The 17,818-nt window shown below is 35.8% G+C and overlaps 1 protein-coding gene across 4 annotated transcripts in view; it reads left to right on the top strand.

The window, feature by feature from the left end:
- Positions 1–14,641, top strand: part of TFCP2 (transcription factor CP2) — a 46,646-nt gene extending 32,005 nt beyond the window's left edge. For 2 of the 4 annotated variants that reach the window (XM_011000978.3, XM_064490982.1), the window contains exons 4-15: positions 97–202; positions 2,249–2,355; positions 4,170–4,322; positions 5,194–5,304; positions 5,847–5,935; positions 7,562–7,610; positions 7,984–8,077; positions 8,956–9,046; positions 10,375–10,499; positions 10,936–11,078; positions 12,687–12,738; positions 13,166–14,641. In XM_011000978.3, the coding sequence (XP_010999280.1) occupies positions 97–202; positions 2,249–2,355; positions 4,170–4,322; positions 5,194–5,304; positions 5,847–5,935; positions 7,562–7,610; positions 7,984–8,077; positions 8,956–9,046; positions 10,375–10,499; positions 10,936–11,078; positions 12,687–12,738; positions 13,166–13,203 (1,158 nt within the window). In that variant the 3' untranslated portion in view covers positions 13,204–14,641. The remainder of the gene's footprint in view (positions 1–96; positions 203–2,248; positions 2,356–4,169; positions 4,323–5,193; positions 5,305–5,846; positions 5,936–7,561; positions 7,611–7,983; positions 8,078–8,955; positions 9,047–10,374; positions 10,500–10,935; positions 11,079–12,686; positions 12,739–13,165) is intronic. The other 2 variants (XM_011000981.3, XM_011000980.3) reach the window with 2 other exon arrangements.
- Positions 14,642–17,818: the final 3,177 nt, after the last annotated feature.

The raw sequence follows: 17,818 nt of genomic DNA, 5'->3' as shown, positions 1-17,818 counted from the left end.
TAGAAACCAACTAGGGATGACTTCTGCTGGTTTTCCTTTGTCAGCACTGATTTTTAGGGGATCCTGTTATCATTTGATTTTGCTGCTTCCTTTCAGAGCATATTCCGTGTAGTATTCCACGACCGACGGCTACAGTACACTGAACATCAGCAGCTGGAGGGCTGGAGGTGGAACCGACCTGGAGATAGAATTCTTGATATAGGTAAGTTAAGAGAAGCTAGTGCTCAGGAAATGCCTGTTACTGTGGTCTAAGAATTGGTTTTCTTTATTTGATGTTTACCTAGATTCAAAATGCTTCAGGGTGCTCGACTAACATGAACCTGGAAGTGGTTATTGACCAAGCATAAAAACCTTACTGGTACAATGATACCAGAATTCAACTTGAACGTGTAGATATGCTAGTTCCATAACAAACATTGCATTCATTACTTCAGGATGATTTTTTATTTTTGTTTTTTTAATTTAGTTGTGGTAAAATATACATAACATAAAATTTTCCATTTTAATAATTTTTAAGTACAGCTCAGTGGCATTAAGTACATTCACATTGTGCAACCATCACTACCATTCATCTCTAGAACTTTTTTCATCTTGTGAAACTGAAACTCTGTACCCATGAAACAATAACTTTCCATTCCCTACTCTCCCCAGACCCTGGTAACCACCATTCTACTTTTGTCTCTATGAATTTGACTACTCTAGGTGCCTCATATAAGTGAAATCATTCAGTATTTGTCTTCTTGTGATTGGGTTATTTCACTTAGTGTACTCCTCAAGATTCATCTATATAGTAGCATGTGTCAGAATTTCCTTCTTTGGGGGAACGCCTGTACATGTTGGTGGGAATGTAAATTGGTACAGCCACTGTGGAAAATAGTATAGAGGTTTCTCAAAAAAACAAAAATAGAACTACCATATGACTCAGCAGTTCTACTCCTGAGTATATATCCAAAAGAAACAAGAACCCCAGTTTGAAAAGATACATGCATCCCAGTGTTCATAGCCACATTATTTAAATTGCTGAAGTATGGAAGCAACCTAAGTGTCCATCAACAGATGAATGAATAAAGAAGATGTGGTATATATACACAGTGGAACACTACTGAGCCATAAAAAAGTAATGAAATTTTGCCATTTGTAGCAACATGGATGGACTTGGAGGGCATTATGCTAAGTGAAATAAGTCAGATAAAGAAAGACAAATACTGTATAATATCACTTATATGTGGAATCTAAAAAATACAACAGACTAGTGAATAAAACAAAAAAATTCATTTTTCTTAAATCATAGGGCATAAGGGAAGGATCTTTAGAAACACACATGCAGCCTCTCTTCATGAATGTGCTTTTAATTCTGACATCTGTGTCTTTGATTTCTTATTGGTTATTATCTCCAATTGGCAAACGTAGTTGTTAAACAAATCTAAGTACTACTAGTTTTACCTGAGAAAATACTGGTTCTTATACAGATATCCTGATATCCATTTGATAAACTGACTTTAGGATAAATCCAACAAAGCTAATGTTGTAAAGTGGGAACCCACTTAATGCTGTCCTGTTTGAATCATTGATACCAAAACAGTAGAAGTTATAGTAGTTGTGATAATATCAGCCTGGCCTTATCTCTCCAGTTTGAATGTTAATAGAAGTCAGGGAATAATGTTTGAGTATGTGCCATATGGAATGGAAAGCAAAGTTCTAAAGCCCATTCATTTTTGCTTCTCTCTTGAGTATAAGATGTGTCATCCAGATACAGGATTCTTTGATGACTTCATAAATCAGCATCAGTTATTTAGTTTAATTTTCCCCACTTCTATTTGTGACACAGTGCTTTCTGCCTTTATCCAGACACTGCTTTATTCTTCTATGGCAGTCCTCTTACTTTACTTCTAGCAGTAACACTAATCATAAAACTGTAAGTGAAGCAGATTGTAAATTAAAATTTCCATGACACTAGAGCTAATGTGTAGACTAAATCTACCTTTAAATAGAATTTTGGCAAATTAAAAGGAAACTACTTTTAAATTATCTTATTTTTTAAAACTTCTTAAAGTGGAAAAAAGATACTCAGAAGGAAAGTATTTAGGTCAATTTTAGCTCTAATCAAACCTTTTTTTGGCAAAAAGAGGTTTAGGGTATGATACACAAAAATCTTAATAATTAGGGACCAATAATATAAGAATCAGTGCTTTCTTATTTAAACCCAGTAGCACTCAGAATTGTTCAATGATTACCATTTGTTTCTCAGATATCCCAATGTCTGTGGGTATAATCGATCCTAGGGCTAATCCAAACCAGCTAAATACAGTGGAGTTCCTGTGGGATCCTGCAAAGAGGACATCTGTGTTTATTCAGGTAAGACATTGTGAGTGGGGTTCCAGCTGTAAAGAGCATCTCTCACTACCAGTTTGTTTCTTAAAGGATAAAACATCTTGAATTTGAAATCTTTACAGGGTTCCAGCCTGACTAGCAAGTGCAGGCTTCTCAACATGGGCCTGAAAGCAATGAGAAGTTTCTGAATTGCTCCTGTAATTTCCCCAATTTATGTATTTGTTTCTTTCAAAAATAATTTCTAATGGTTACATAATATTTTATTCTTTGAATGTATGTACCTAATGATTATTTAACATTGAGATTGTCCTAATTTTTTACTATTATCCAATAAGTTATTCTGAATATCTTTTTACTTAAAGTTTTTTAAAATTGAAGTATAATTGGTTTACAGTGTTGTGTTAATTTCTGGTGTATAGCATAGTGATTCATTTATATATATATATTCATTTTCATATTCTTTTTTATTATAAGATATTACAAGATATTGAATATAGTTCCCTGTGCTATACAGTAGGACCTTGTTCTTTATTTCTTATATAGTAGTTAGTATCTGCAAATTCTAAACTCCCAGTTTATCCCTCCACCCACCCCCTTCCCCTCCTGATAACCATAAGTTTGTTTTTTATGTCTGTGAGTCTGTTTCTGTTTTGTAAATAAGTTCATTTGTGTCATTTTTTAAAATTTCGCATACAGGTGATATCATATGTTATTTTTCTTTCTCTTTTTGGCTTACTTCACTTAGTATGACGATCTCCAGTTCCATCCATGTTGTTGCAATGGCATTTTATTCTTTTTTATGGCTGACTAATATTCATGTGTGTGTGTGTGTGTGTGTGTGTGTGTGTGTGTATGTCACAGTTTCTTTATCCAATCATCTGTCAATGGACATTTAGGTTGCTTCCATATCTTGGCTATTGTAAATAGTGCGGCTATGAATATTTGGGTGCATTATATTTAAATTTTGATTTGCATATCTGATTATGTCCTTTGGGTAGATTCCTTGAAAACTCTTATTTGTAATAATGATAGCCAGTAGTTTATTGAGCACTTCCCATGAGATAATCACTGTGTTAAATAAAAAAAGAACAAACCACCTTTTATACATGATTTTATTTATGACTTTAACAATAATCCTGTGGAATAATAATTCTAGGGGGAGAGATATAGCTCAGTGGTAAAGTGTGTGCCTAGCATGCACAAGGTCCCGGGTTCAATCCCTAGTACCTCCCTTTAAAAAAAAAAAAAAAACAAAAAACCCTAATTACCTCCTCCCCCCTCAAAAATAAATAAAATTAAAATAAAATAAAAACAACAATAGTCTTTGAGGTTTAGAGAAGTTAATAACTTACCCAAGCTAGTATTTGGTTGATCAAGTTTCCATTATTAGATTTGCCAAGGTCTTAGACTTTATACAGGAGCCCAGCAAACCTGTTTCTTCCTATTGCTTGTGAGCTTTCATACTTACTATTTTCCCATCATAGATGGTGCCTCTGCTTTCTAAAATCTACCATAAAGTTCAGGAAACTTTTACTAACAGAAATCATTTCACTATTATGTTATTTCTGTATTTTCTGAAGCAGTTTAATGAATTTAATTCCTCATAGTAGCTTTTGGTAGCATCACGTCTGTACATTTACTTTGTTTGCATTTGTAAATCATTTCAGTTTTCCTCATTACCTCATGAGAGTGTAAATTCTTCAAGATCACAAAAAGAGTAAAAGGTTTTTTGTAGGTATTCATAATGCTTTTTAAAGGTTTTACTGTTTTACCAACAACGTTGCTGACAGTTTTGGCTAACAGTACTGAAACCCGGCTGGGTGTTGTATTCTTTTCAGGTGCATTGCATTAGCACAGAGTTCACTATGAGGAAACACGGTGGAGAAAAGGGAGTGCCATTTCGAGTACAAATTGATACCTTCAAGGAGAATGAGAATGGGGAGTATACTGAGCACTTACACTCAGCCAGCTGCCAGATCAAAGTCTTCAAGGTATTCCTGGGCATCATGCCGACCCTTGGAACTTTTTCCCTTGTCTTTCATTTGTAACCTTAGTCACCAGGTCAGAAAGTCAAATTGTCTTTTTTCAAAAACTAGGAGAGCTCAGCCTAAATTAGAGGTATTGAAATAATTACTGAGATGCCCAGTAAAGAAATTTAAGTAGGGATGGGTATGGGAGAAGGGGAACTTGGAAGAGGGCTCATATGAATATCATATGGATAAATATGTTTTCTTTGAGAAAGACTCACTAATACAAAAGTATTCAGACACTGAAGGCCCCCTTTGCCACTCTTACCCTGACTCTGTAGCCTCTCCCCAGACGTAACCACTGTTAGTAATTTTGTATGTAACTTTCTAGTTCCCATCTGTGCTCTTATATACACATGTACATAGATACACATGTTTTCTTTTCTTTGAAGCATAAATGGGATTGTATTGCTTGAATTGTTTTGGGGCTTGCTTTTTTCAATTAACTATGTGCTTTGGAGATTTTTCCATGTCTGCAGCTGTAGATCTCTTATTCTTTTTCTACTCCATCAAACATTTAAATTTCCTGAGGGGAAGGGCATAGCTCAGTGGTAGAGTGTGTGCTTAGCATGCATGAGGCCCTGGGTTCAATCCCCAGTACCTCCATTAAATAAGTAAGTAAGTAAATCAATCAGTTGGTCAATCAATCAATCTAATTATCTCCCTCCCAAACATTTAAGTTTCTTATTTTCAAACTTAGATACAATGATACGTCTTGTATTTGCCTATTGTACATAGCTTTTTGTTTCACATGTGACTGTTCAGTTTGTAGAAGTAATATTGTTGGGTTGAAGGGTGAGGACTTGAGTTGAAAACAAAGTATTTCTCATTTCAGCCCAAAGGCGCAGACAGAAAGCAAAAAACAGATAGGGAGAAAATGGAGAAACGAACACCTCATGAGAAGGAGAAATATCAGCCTTCCTATGAGACAACAATACTCACAGAGGTAAAAGGATTTCTTTTGGTGACAATTTCAGTCAGTCCTTCTTACTCTTAAAAGAAAAGCCAATCATTTTGCAATATACAGTTGACTTGAACAGCACAGGCTTGAACTGCATGGGTCCACTTATACAGAGATTTTTTTTTTCCCACTAAATATGTCTTATAGTACTACATGATTTGCAGTTGGTTGAACCCAAGGATGCAGATACAGAGGGCTGACTGTCAGATTGTACCTGGACTTTTGACTGTGCTGGGGGAGCATGGTTGGTGCCCCTAACACCTGCGTTGTTTAAGGGTCAACTGTGTACAGATATCAAACCTTTACGTTGTATATCTAAAACTTACACAATGTTAATGTCAATTATATTTCAATTAAAAAAAAAAAAAAAGAAACATCGCTTCCAGCCTGATCAGAACTTACTTGCCCTCTTGTTGTGAGGGCCTTTGAGAAACCAAGATTTACTTGCTATTTGAGTAACAGTGTTTTGTGGTGGAACTCTAGAGTCAAGTGTTCTTTGCAGTGTCTAAGCTGTCCTTTGTTTTTAGTGTTCTCCATGGCCTGAGATCACATATGTCAATAATTCCCCATCACCTGGCTTTAACAGTTCTCATAGCAGTTTTTCTCTTGGGGAAGGGTAAGTCTGAGAAATGAAATTGGCTTGTGTTTGTCCTAAATATGTATTCTTTCATTATCTTTCCATAAAAGAAATCTTTCCAAACCAATAAATACTTGGATTTGGTCAGCCTTTGATGGACTTACGTATTAACTGAGGTTTGGATTATCTTCACAAGAGACTGAAAGAGTTTTATGTCACCTTTCTCTTCTTTTTCCCTCTTATTAGAAAATAGCATTTATGGTCAGTTTTCAGTGATTCAGGGACTGATCTTCTGGGCTTTTCACTTCTCCCTCTTACCGCTTACCTTGTGGTTATTTCACTTCCTGATCATACTTTTACCAGGGAGTAGTCATTGGGAATTGAAACACAGTTGTGCAAACACTAAAATCTGTTTGGTTACTTATTAAGAATGATCCTCACACCTAATTATTATGAATCTTTGATAATTGGGGGAATAAGGTGAAGATGAGAGCTAAAATGAAGTTTTGAAATTATCTGTGAGATGCATTTAATCTTGCCTTACTGTCTTTTACTGTCAGAGATCATTGAAAGTTGGTACAGACACCCACTCCGGTTTAAAAAAAAAAAAGTTGTCTTATAGTCCTAGCATTTAATACATATTCCACATAGGCCATATTGAAATTTGAAATAGTTGGGTTATGAAATGTTTGAGTATACTGTTCAGTTGTAATGTTTGTTTTTGAATTTATTTAGGCTCTTTGTTTATCCTACTTCTGAAAATATTTAATTAAGTTAACTTAAATATTCAAAATGGAACAATTAAGAATATAAAATAGGTAGAAATTGTAGAAGGAATAGATAACTAGGGCCCTGAGATAATGTAATTACTAAATTTGATTACTGAATTTGAATTTTGCAGCTAAGGCCAAAGAAAGAAAAAGATACTTTTTAAAAGAAAAAAAAAATCTATCAATACCCATATGGATTGTACAGTCTACTTATAGGCAATTAAAAATATCAATTAGGATCTAAAAGTTGTAAAATTTTCTCTGCTCTTTGTCATGTAGTTCATTATTAGGCTCAAAGTTTTCTCCCATAAAAGAAGTAAACATTAGGGAAGAGGGACAATCTATTACAGCAAAAGGAAGTATAGGGAAAAATCAAGTGTGGAGATAGCCCTTGGATCACAAATTAGCAATAATTTTTGATGTTGTTTTAAAAATAATTATTGTTTTTATTACACAATACATGATCACATTGCACAGTATACATTTTACTCTAATTTTTTTCTGTATGTTTTTGTATATTTATGTATTTAATATAGTTGTAATATATGGATTACTTTTATATTCTGATATTTTTTGTTTATATTCTAATAAACTTATGTTAAGTATTCTTTATGCCATAATTTATCTAATCAGTTCCAACTTACTGGAATTTTGATATTTTTTTCCATTTCTTCAATAATAAAAAATGTTGCAAATGACATAGTTTCTACTGTCCCCCCCCAAAAAAAAGTCTTTATGTTAAATTAACAGACAATATAACTATTGAGACAATATTATGGGCTAGCACAGATTCCTTTAAATCTCTAGCTTAAGATTTCTTATGGCAATGAAAAATGGAATGATGAACCCTGGTATGAGTCACGAACTCATCCTTTCATTTTAAATGTTTCTTTAGAAATGGTTCACCAAACCACCAGCCAGAGCCGCCACCTCCAGTAACAGATGTAAGTCTAGAATTAAATGTCAGTTATATGTAATGTCTAATAATACTTTGGTAACTATATAATTCAGTAGAAATGCCCAGCTTTTAGGGAGTATTATTCATTCATTCACTAAGCAAACATTAATTAAATTTTGACTATGAACCAGAGACTATGCTGTCTTTAAGGAACTTACAGTCTAGTGGGGGAGATAAGGATGGAATTCCATGGATACCTTGCATGGTTAGAGAAAGAAGACTGATGTATAAACAACTTCCAAGCATACTCGGCCTGTCTGAGCAGGGGTGTCTTTGGCTATGTGTTACCTAATGATGTAATGTTTACCTTTTAAAAGTTGAATTTATTTAGTTACCCCCAAAAATGCTTTCTCTTTCAGAACCTCTTGCCAACAACCACACCTCAGGAGGCTCAGCAGTGGTTGCATCGAAACCGTTTTTCCACTTTCACAAGGCTTTTTACAAACTTCTCAGGTTATATTTGCTTGTCCTTTTGTTTTCCCCAGCATGAGATTTCCTTTACGTTCTGGGGACTCCTGGTATTCCTGTGTTGTTTTGTGGGGGTGGGGGGAGATCTTAGTGCATTTTTATGATTAAATGAATTTCATAGAACTCTTAAGACTTTCTCACCAGCTGCAACTGTGCTGTTAAATACTCAAGAAAGACCTCTTAGTTTAAACTCATTTTACTTTTAAAATATTTATTCTATACAATACTTTAAATATGTATATATTCCATACAGTATTTTATCAAGGAACATTTGCCAGTAGTCTGAAAATTTCCCCTTGATACCACTATATTGTATTTTCTTTGCTCATTCCACTTTTATTTAGCACCTTCTGTGCACCGGGTATGGTAGTTATATACAAATGAATAAGGGATACTTCCTGGTCAGTCATCATCTAATGTCAAAGAAAATGCACATCAAAATAAAACTGTGAAAAAAGGTAAACAAGTAGTTGTGATACGGTAGATAAGTGTATACAAAGTGAAGTGTTTTGGGTGGAAGGGTCTGGAGTTAGGGAACGTGTGATGCACGAAGTGAATCTTGAGGGATGAGGAGGAGTCTGTTGATCAGACAATGGAAGGATATTCCAGGCAGGAGGAACAACTTGCTCATTAGACATGACCAGTGTGATGAAAGCATAGGGTGAAGTGGATAAGTTAATTGGGTGGGAATTGAGGTGGGAGAGGATGCAGGGGCCAGATCACGGAGAGCCTTATATACTGTTCAAAAGATTATGGACTATAGCATACTAGTAAAGAGCTGTCCTTGTAACAGAGTCCATTTTAGAAGTCATTAACAAAGAGAACCTTTGCCTTTATCACCCATTTTCATATATTTATTCCAGGGGCAGATTTATTGAAACTAACTAGAGATGATGTGATCCAAATCTGTGGCCCTGCAGATGGAATCAGACTTTTTAATGCATTAAAAGGCCGGTATGTAATTAGTGTTAATGAGGTTGGATTTCAAATGGATTTGGATTCAGGGACAATACTCTTTGTATAGCTAAACACATCTTGTCAAAACATTCTTTTTGAAAACCAGCTATGTACCAAATAAAGATGAAAAATATCCTTTCCTATAACCATTATCATGGAGTTTTGCTTTCTGATGGGGAGAGAAATAAAGATATAAATAATAAGTATTTTGAATAGTGATAAATGTTTTGAAGGAAAACAAACAAAAACAAGGTTATGGCCTATAGAGTATACGGAATATGGCCAGGAAAGAGGAGGGGATATTTAAACTGAGTTATAAGAAGGATGGAAGCTTAGGAGTATTGTGAGGGAAGAGCGTTCTATGCAGAAGAAACAGTTGGTGCAAAGTCCTGAAGTCAGTTTTACTAGAGAAGAGATCATTCTTAAGTTTGGGTGGGAATTGCTTTAGTGTCTGCTTACAGATATTACATGTAATACAGAGTCATTTCTAGTCCCTGTTTGGGATTTACAATTCAAAATAAGTAGTAGTAATATTAATGGAAAAAACATACCGGTTAATGCCATAAAACCAAATCAGTGACTAAATAATGAAACAGATTGTAAATTATTTGCGTTTGTGTATATATTATAAGAGATATTGAATCAAGTTGGAAATTTTTAAGGAAAGAGATGAAATTCAAGAATTGATGACTAGGAGAAAAAAATGGATCTTTCATTTTTAAATGTGTTATCTACAGAGCATTTAGAAATAGGGAGGAATAAGATGATCAGATTAAGAGGTAACTGAATATGATTATCTAAGAAGAACAGAAGGAAGGCTAAAGCTACTTAGGACAAGCTGATGAGGGAGGTTTTCTGGTTTACTATATTGGTGCTTTTAAGCAAAAGGTTCATCTTGAACCTGACCCATAGAACAGTGACTCACATATTTTGAATATTTCTAACCTTTACATCAAGGGTCACCAACTCAAATGACTACAGAGGCCACATGTAAATGACAGTCAAGTCTGGAATATACTGAAGGATGCATGTACCACACAAGTAGAACAGCTGATTGGTTTTTTGTAAGAATGAGGGCCTTGGATCACCAGATCTGACTTTTTCAAGGAAAGACACACACACACACACACACACACACACACACACACACACACACACACACACACACACACACACACGAGTTAATAAAACAGCAAGTGAGCTGCAGTGGCCCAAATGCTACCAGTTTTCACCCAGCTCTGTAGTATTACTGTAGACACCCAAGTTCGCCCTTAAAATGTGCTTACCATGAAACATTTGGCTAACAGCTTTTTTTCCCTCCTTAGGATGGTGCGCCCAAGGCTAACCATTTATGTTTGTCAGGAGTCCTTGCAGCTCAGGGAGCAGCAGCAGCAGCAGCAGCAGCAGCAGCAGAAGCATGAGGATGGAGACTCAAACGGTACTTTCTTCGGTAGGTCGTTCTGAACAGGCCAGGACAGATGTGAAGGAAGATGAAGAGATGACTTACGAGCATGTGTGATGGGAATTTCTCAAATAGCAGATTCAGCCCTTGCTAGCAGTAATGGTAGTCGCTGATGTGGACTGAGCTCCTAATACACGCCAGGCACCCTTCTCAGCACTTCTGCATGTTTTAATTTTTACAACTGGTGTGTCCTCTTTGCAGTAGTTTTTATTGTTCTCTCCAACATTTAGATGAGGAAAATGAGGCTTAGGGATGTTAAGTAACTTGCCCCAGAGCACACAGCTAGTAAGTGGCTGAGTGGAGATTTGAATTCAGGCAGTTTGCCTCTTGTGTCTTTCAGAAAAATGGGCATTCCTAGTGGTCAGATTACCTTTAAGAGCAGAGAAGCTTTGTACTGACTGCCGTTTCTCTCTCCCTTTTGCAGTGTACCATGCCATCTACCTAGAAGAACTGACAGCTGTTGAATTGACTGAAAAAATTGCACAGCTTTTCAGCATTTCCCCTTGCCAGATCAGCCAGATCTACAAGCAGGGGCCAACAGGAATCCATGTGCTCATCAGTGATGAGGTAGATTTTCAGTACAGCTGAGTCGCCAGGGGACAGAGATTTGTCTGGGCATATGACGAGCAAGAACAGTTCTACTGGGGCAAAGTGTTTTCTAAGACAAGAGGTTTTTCAAACCTTTTTGCTTGCTTACCTTCTAAAATAATTTTTTTTAATGTGTATCCCCTTGCACATTTTTACATTGACTTAAAATTCTTTGCTTTAAGTTTAAATAGTTGCAAAAAATGTCATTTCTTAGCATATTATATGACATTTTTAAATGACATAATTACTTCACTATTCTATCTGTGTTTCACGTAACCTAAATATACAAGTAGTTATACTACTGCCATCTGTTAAAAAAATACATGAATATACTTTTTAACAGAATTTTTATATCATTTCTTTGTTTCCTTAAACTCATATTTTCATTCACTTCCCCCATAGAATTTCATCTTACTGTAACCTATTTTTATGCTTGAATATCTTTTAAATTTTTTTTAACTTATTTTTTATTTTACTTATGGTTGTGGGGAAGTAATTAGGTTTATTTATTTATTTTTAGAGGAGGTGCTGGAGAATGAATTGAATATCTTTAATTAAATATCCTCCTGTATTTCTTCGGAACAAAAATTTGTTTCACTAAAAAAATTTGTTTCAATAAAAATTGAAAAATTATTTCTGCTGAATAGAATTATCACCACAATTATATAGTTGATTAAAACAATATAAATGTATTATATGTTTGGATAAGTAGTTGTTAACCATTAAGAAAAATTTATTAAAAGTGCGTTAATGAGATGAATGGGCTTACTCAATTCCCTCCCCTCTCTCACATTACAATTAATTCATCTTTAGATAAATACTGCTTATTGATTGCAAGAATAAGTGGAGTTCAGCATCAATTCCGTCCTGTTTTTTACCCCTAGATATGAGTGCTTTGGAATCTGATTCACATAAATGGATAGACAGGAATGGATGGAGTTTCACTAGAATAGCATGGCTGGATTTTTTTTTTTTAATTCTGAGTTATGTGCCAAAAATTACACTAGTGATGTTATGGAAAAATTATTTTGAATCATCTGTCATTTGACAGTTTCTGATTAGGTCACTCTTCAATTCTGGTGAAGAAGAATTGGAAACCATGTGACTCCACAAGACTTTATTACCCAGTCATTGGAGTTCACATTTGCAATTATACTTCTGCAGTAGGCTTTTATACCCCAGGGCAGAGCATCTTCACAGGACTCCAGGAGGGTGAAACTCTTGCCTTTATTTAATAAATTGGGAAAAGGGAGTTTGAGAAGGGAAAGTGGAAAAGGAAAACCAAAGAGGTTCTTGGGCAATTTTAGGAAAGAACAAATAATGGAAGTTGAATTCCTCCCATATAGGCCTATCTGTATCTGTGTGCTCCTTGGAAAGTCTTGGGGTTAGCCCAGGAAAACGCATACTCCAATTTTAAGATCGCTGTTTTAGAATGCTTAGCTTGTAAAACTTTTAAAAACTAAACAGGAGAGAAAACAAAACGAAGGATTATTTTTCACTTAAATCTAACATAATAAAAAGCCACATAGGCAAAATAAATACTGCAAACTGAACTTTTTAATAATCAGAATTTCTTGCTTTTTTCAGATGATACAGAACTTTCAGGAAGAAGCTTGTTTTATTCTGGACACAATGAAAGGTAATAAAATAGTAAGACAAACGCTTTTCCTGACAGAGTGTAAGAGCTTTTTTAAATAGTATTTTACTTCTTTGAGAAGAAAGGGAAAGTATTAACCGCCGTATTTGAGGTAAAGAAAGTGACATTATTAGAGAGTGACATCATTGTATGATTTGGCTTCTTGCCATTACCAGAGTAGACAAAGTGTAACTGATAACTCTGTGCCATTCTCTTCCACCTTCTGCGGACAAATGAGGAAAATGAGGCATGTTGGTTTTATAATTTATTTTATATTTATTACAGGTAGTCTGTGATAATTAATAATTATACTGCTTCTTGTCCTGCTGTTTTTTCTTTCTCTATAAAAACCTTACCTACATATTTTTCTCCTGTGTTTTACAGTTGACTAAAGATTCTTCTCTCTCTCTCTTTTTTTTTTTTTTTACAGCAGAAACCAATGATAGCTATCATATCATACTGAAGTAGGTGTGGGCCATTTCCTCCTCAGTGGCTGCTGCGTCCTTCACCTATTGAAACCTCCCCTCTTGAAGGGGGTTGCAAATGGAGATTTGAAGGGCTGCAGGACCTGACTTGTCTGACTGTGTGGGGGAGTCCTGGCCATGGAGGCAGAATCCCAGCCATCCGTGCTGGCCCAAGATCTGTGGCACAAACAGATTACTGCCCAACATGCATTTCTGCGACTATTCTTAATTAACATTTCTGGACCCTATTGTTGTTGAATATCAATAGAAACGCCACATCATTTAGGGTGAATGTAGGGCATAATGGTGATGAGAATTGTGTGATGTGTAATGGAAAGGTGTTAAGTTTTGTGGTCTGGAGCCATGTAAATTTTTTCTGACATAAAAGTGAACATCTCTATTCATAAGACTAGATGCTCGATCTTTTTTGCATCAAACACACTGGCTTTTTGCCACAATTGGCCTCTGAAAACCTCATCAAAGAATAGAGAGATAGGACAGAATTCTTCTTTTGATTCCCCAAAGTTCTATGACTAATAGTAATTTTAGCTAACATTTGTTGCACATTTACTTGTGCCAGGCAGTGTGATAAATTCTTTACATGGATTATCTTGTTTAAATCCTCTTAATAAGCCTATATAAAGTCAGTAATAATGATCCCTAATTGAAGATGAGGAAAAGGAGCCACAGAATGGCTAAGGAGCTTGCTGGGTAACAGGCAGCTAGCGGCTAGTGACACTGAAATGCACACCCAGGCAATCTGGCTCTTGTTAACTGCCATCCGTGACTGCCACCCTTGCAGTGCCCTGTGCTGTCCATGGTTTCTTACTGTGGCTGGAACCGAGGAATCAACACCAAAGGGATAAGCCACACCTAAATAATGATGAATAAATCAAGACTTACAAAAAATGAAAACACAGATGCTTTTAAAGCATCATCAGTTATCAGAGTCACAGAATTTGAGGAGGTGAAGACTAGGGATTATCTCCCTAGTAACTCCCCAGATTCACTGTTCTGAATGACCTTCTCAAACTATTAATGAGTTAGACTAACCCCTGCTTTCTCTTTCCCCTCTCTGCTGCTTCTTTTGGCATAGGAAGTTCTTTCACTCATGTAGGGTTCTTTTGTATAAGCTTTACAAGAAATTCATTCCGATCCCATTCGCATTCTTACCATATTCTTTAGTTCTTCCTGATTGTGATTGTGTGCGCTTGTGTGTGCGCTTGTGTGTGCGCATGTGTACGACTACAGGTCTTTTTTCACCCATGAAGCTTTATCCAGAAACCCCTTTAAACATTATGTTGAGGTGAAGAAAGATAATGTTCAAAAGATTCTGTACTGAATTCAGATCTGTGTGTGTGTGTGTGTGTTTAAAGCATTTGATAAAGTTTAAATGTTTTTATACAGAGATTTTCGTTCATTAAAATCAACCTGGAACATGGTCTGATTTCTTCTGGTTTGAAACAAACTGAAAATTTTGAAACTGGAAAATTAAGTCAAATGACTTATTTGAAAATGACCTGGACAACTTGAAATACAAGGCCAAAATGCTTTTTTAGTGAATAATTACCAGATATTGCCATTGCGGGGGACATTTCTAATGGTATTTTTTCTGATTTTTAATTGTTTCTAGGACTGGTTCTCAGCTTCAGGGACGTCAGCTCTCTCCTCAGCAGGCTGCTATTTTTATTTTTATTCGTTATTTATTCCATTTCTTTCTGAATGTTAGGCTGAGAGGGTTGAACTTTTAAGGTCCCTTCTAAATCTGAATCTGTGACTCTTGTTTACTGTAAATGATACACAGAATTCTATTAATATATTTACTATAAATTTACACTTACTAATTTTTACTTGGTGTTAGGGGTTTTATTAGAGTAGTTTTCAAATTTATATAGAAATGAATACATATATAAGTTTGTAATCATAGATCCTTTTTTAGGGGGGTGGTAATTAGGTTTATTTATTTATTTGATAGTGGTACTGAGGATTAAACCTAGGATCTTTTGCATGCTAAGCATGCACTCCGCCACTGAGCTATATAGGCTCCCCCCAGGTCCTTAAATTAACCAGAAAATCTCTTAGGCCTTCTTCAGCTCCAAAAAATATTTTATAGTGCCGATGCTATATAATTGGTAAGAATTGGTGTGGTGATAGGACATTGTAATTATTCAACTTACTTTAAAAAATTGCATCTCTTCACTATTGATCCTGTCAGTTAAAAATTTAAACTAGCTTTTTCATTATGAAAGTAATATACAATATGATAAATTCAAACAAAGGATGGTACAACTTTTTCTACTTGTCACCTAGGCCTGCTCTTTAGTGGTACTTTAGTGGTAGTCGTTAAAAAAAGTTTCTCTTTTCTCCTCACCCACGACCCCCGACACAAATACCCACTTGATTCATGTAGCACTCATGCTCTGCAGTTTGCTTTCTGTGTTTAACATGTCTTGAATACCTTTCTATGTTAGGATTTATAGTTTGACATTCTTTTGAAAAAATGACCATTCCCTATGGATCCCATTTAGGTTAAGTCCATTTGAACATGCATCCTCATAAGTTTTTTCATGTGTATCTCTAAGATATATTCCTAGAAGTAAAATTTACTGGATTTTACCTTTTTAACAATGTGACAGTTGATATTTAAAATAAAGGAGATGGTTTAATGTTTCCATTCGAGTGAGGGTACACGAGAAGGAAAATGGTTAGATTTTAGGCCCTCCTGAGAAGGGGGAGTAGCATCCTATTTGACTTAGCATTGTCTGTACTACTCCCTTGAGGTATAATAGGTTCCATCAAGAAGAATCTGTTTATAGACTTGATAGTTAAAATGGAGTGATCAGGAAGTAAAAGGGGGGAGGTCATCGCAGAACTCTTAAGGACTGAATACCAATCACTACATAAAATGTGGCTATTAAGTAATAAGATTGTCCAGTTTGTGCTCCAATAAGAATGTTTGCCCACAGAAATGATTTGTTTAAGAAGCCATTTAAAGGGATGGGAGTAGGTAGGGGTATAGCTCAGTGGTAGAACACATGCTTAGCATGCACGAGGTCCTGGGTTCAATCCCCAGTACCTCTGTTAAATAGATAGATAGATAGATAGATAGATAGATAGATAGATAGATAGATAGATAAAAGGGATGGGAAATGAAGATGGTCTTACTGTCTGGAAAGAGATTTCAGTACAACAAATACAGGACAGCTAGAGTCTGAAAGACCTGAGAAAGTGAGGTCCTCTTGAGGGGGCAAACGTTCTGGTTCCTGGAAGTCAGGTACAGTCAGGCACTGGGTATGTTGTGAGGGATAGAGCATGACCTCACCACTGAGTTGGAGGAGCTTGGGGAAGCTTGGCAAGTGAAGAAGACTTGGCATAATGAGACGAGCCATTTCTAATTTATGCCTAATGAAGAGTGTTCTGAAAACCCTTTGTATCCCCAAGTTTTCAGAGAAAGTCTTTTGTACAGGGTTGCTGCAGAGATTTGAGCTGTCTTCAGACTACCGTGAAGGACTGACCGAAGCTTCAACATTTAGTTTTGAAAGTAACACCAGTTTGGGGGTACAGCTATTTGAAGTCAGGACTGGGTTTTTCCCTCTTTGCTGAAGCTTTTTTCTCTGGCCAGTACCTAACAATTCCAGATAACTTGGGACCAGAGAAGTTGAGGCATTTTATTGTTTTTCTGAGTCTTCAGTCAGCTTTCTTGGCCGTGGATGCTTCCTCTGTGGGAATTTGATCTGTTATGTCCTCTACTGGTCTGTTAGGAGAACTCTAGCCTCAGCAGGAATGGCACAAATGCCCCACCTAGCTGCATTTTTTATGTGCTAATTCATATAAAGTAATCCTGCATCACTCTTCTGCTTCTCCTAAAAATGCTCTGTTTTCCTAGTTGTGAGCCGAGGCTTTTCCTGCTAGAATATTTATTTTTAGTTTGTGATTAAATTTTGGTTTCATTGTACAAACTCCAAGGCTTAAATGAGGAAGAATTTACTACCACTGCAAAGTGGAATGAGCTGTAAAAGATGACCTATGTGACTTGAGGTTAATGCCATCAGCACTTGTGTTTTCTGTTTTGTTAATACTTTATTTCTCCTTCTTGCTTCTTTCAGTGACCTTGTGTTTTACCTTTGACCTTAAACTTCCATCTCTTTCTCCTTCCTCCCTTTTTCTTCATCTTTCTTCTTCACTGCCAGATCTCCTTTGAGCTGTTCCTTATGAACATAGGCCTATTCAACATGTCAACTTGGAAATTGCAACCAAGCCTAGCATTTGCATTCTCAAATTCAGAGATTTAAAAATTGTATATGAATTACAATTTTCAATTGGATTAATGTCAATTATAAGGGAACTTGCTATTTAAAAAATACTGTTGTATTGTTGTACTATTTTGTATTGCATGGGATCTTTTGGGACATGAGTAATACCCAGTTTATCTGTTTTCATATATTTGCATAATATGAGGTACATATTCCTCATTTTAATCACTGCAGATTCCAGTTTTCTTCCTGAGTTTAATGTCTAACTTTTCATTTAAGGATTTAGTTAATATCTCTCCCTAGACATCTTTTATGACTTTGATTCAGACTTTCATTCACCTTTTTTAGGCTTATTAAGCTTGACTT

Source organism: Camelus dromedarius, chromosome 11 (genome assembly GCF_036321535.1).
Source record: "Camelus dromedarius isolate mCamDro1 chromosome 11, mCamDro1.pat, whole genome shotgun sequence".
In the NCBI taxonomy this organism is placed as follows: Eukaryota; Metazoa; Chordata; class Mammalia; order Artiodactyla; family Camelidae; genus Camelus; species Camelus dromedarius.
The sequence above is the reverse complement of the archived record's forward strand: the minus strand, read 5'-3'. Positions and strand labels throughout refer to the sequence as shown.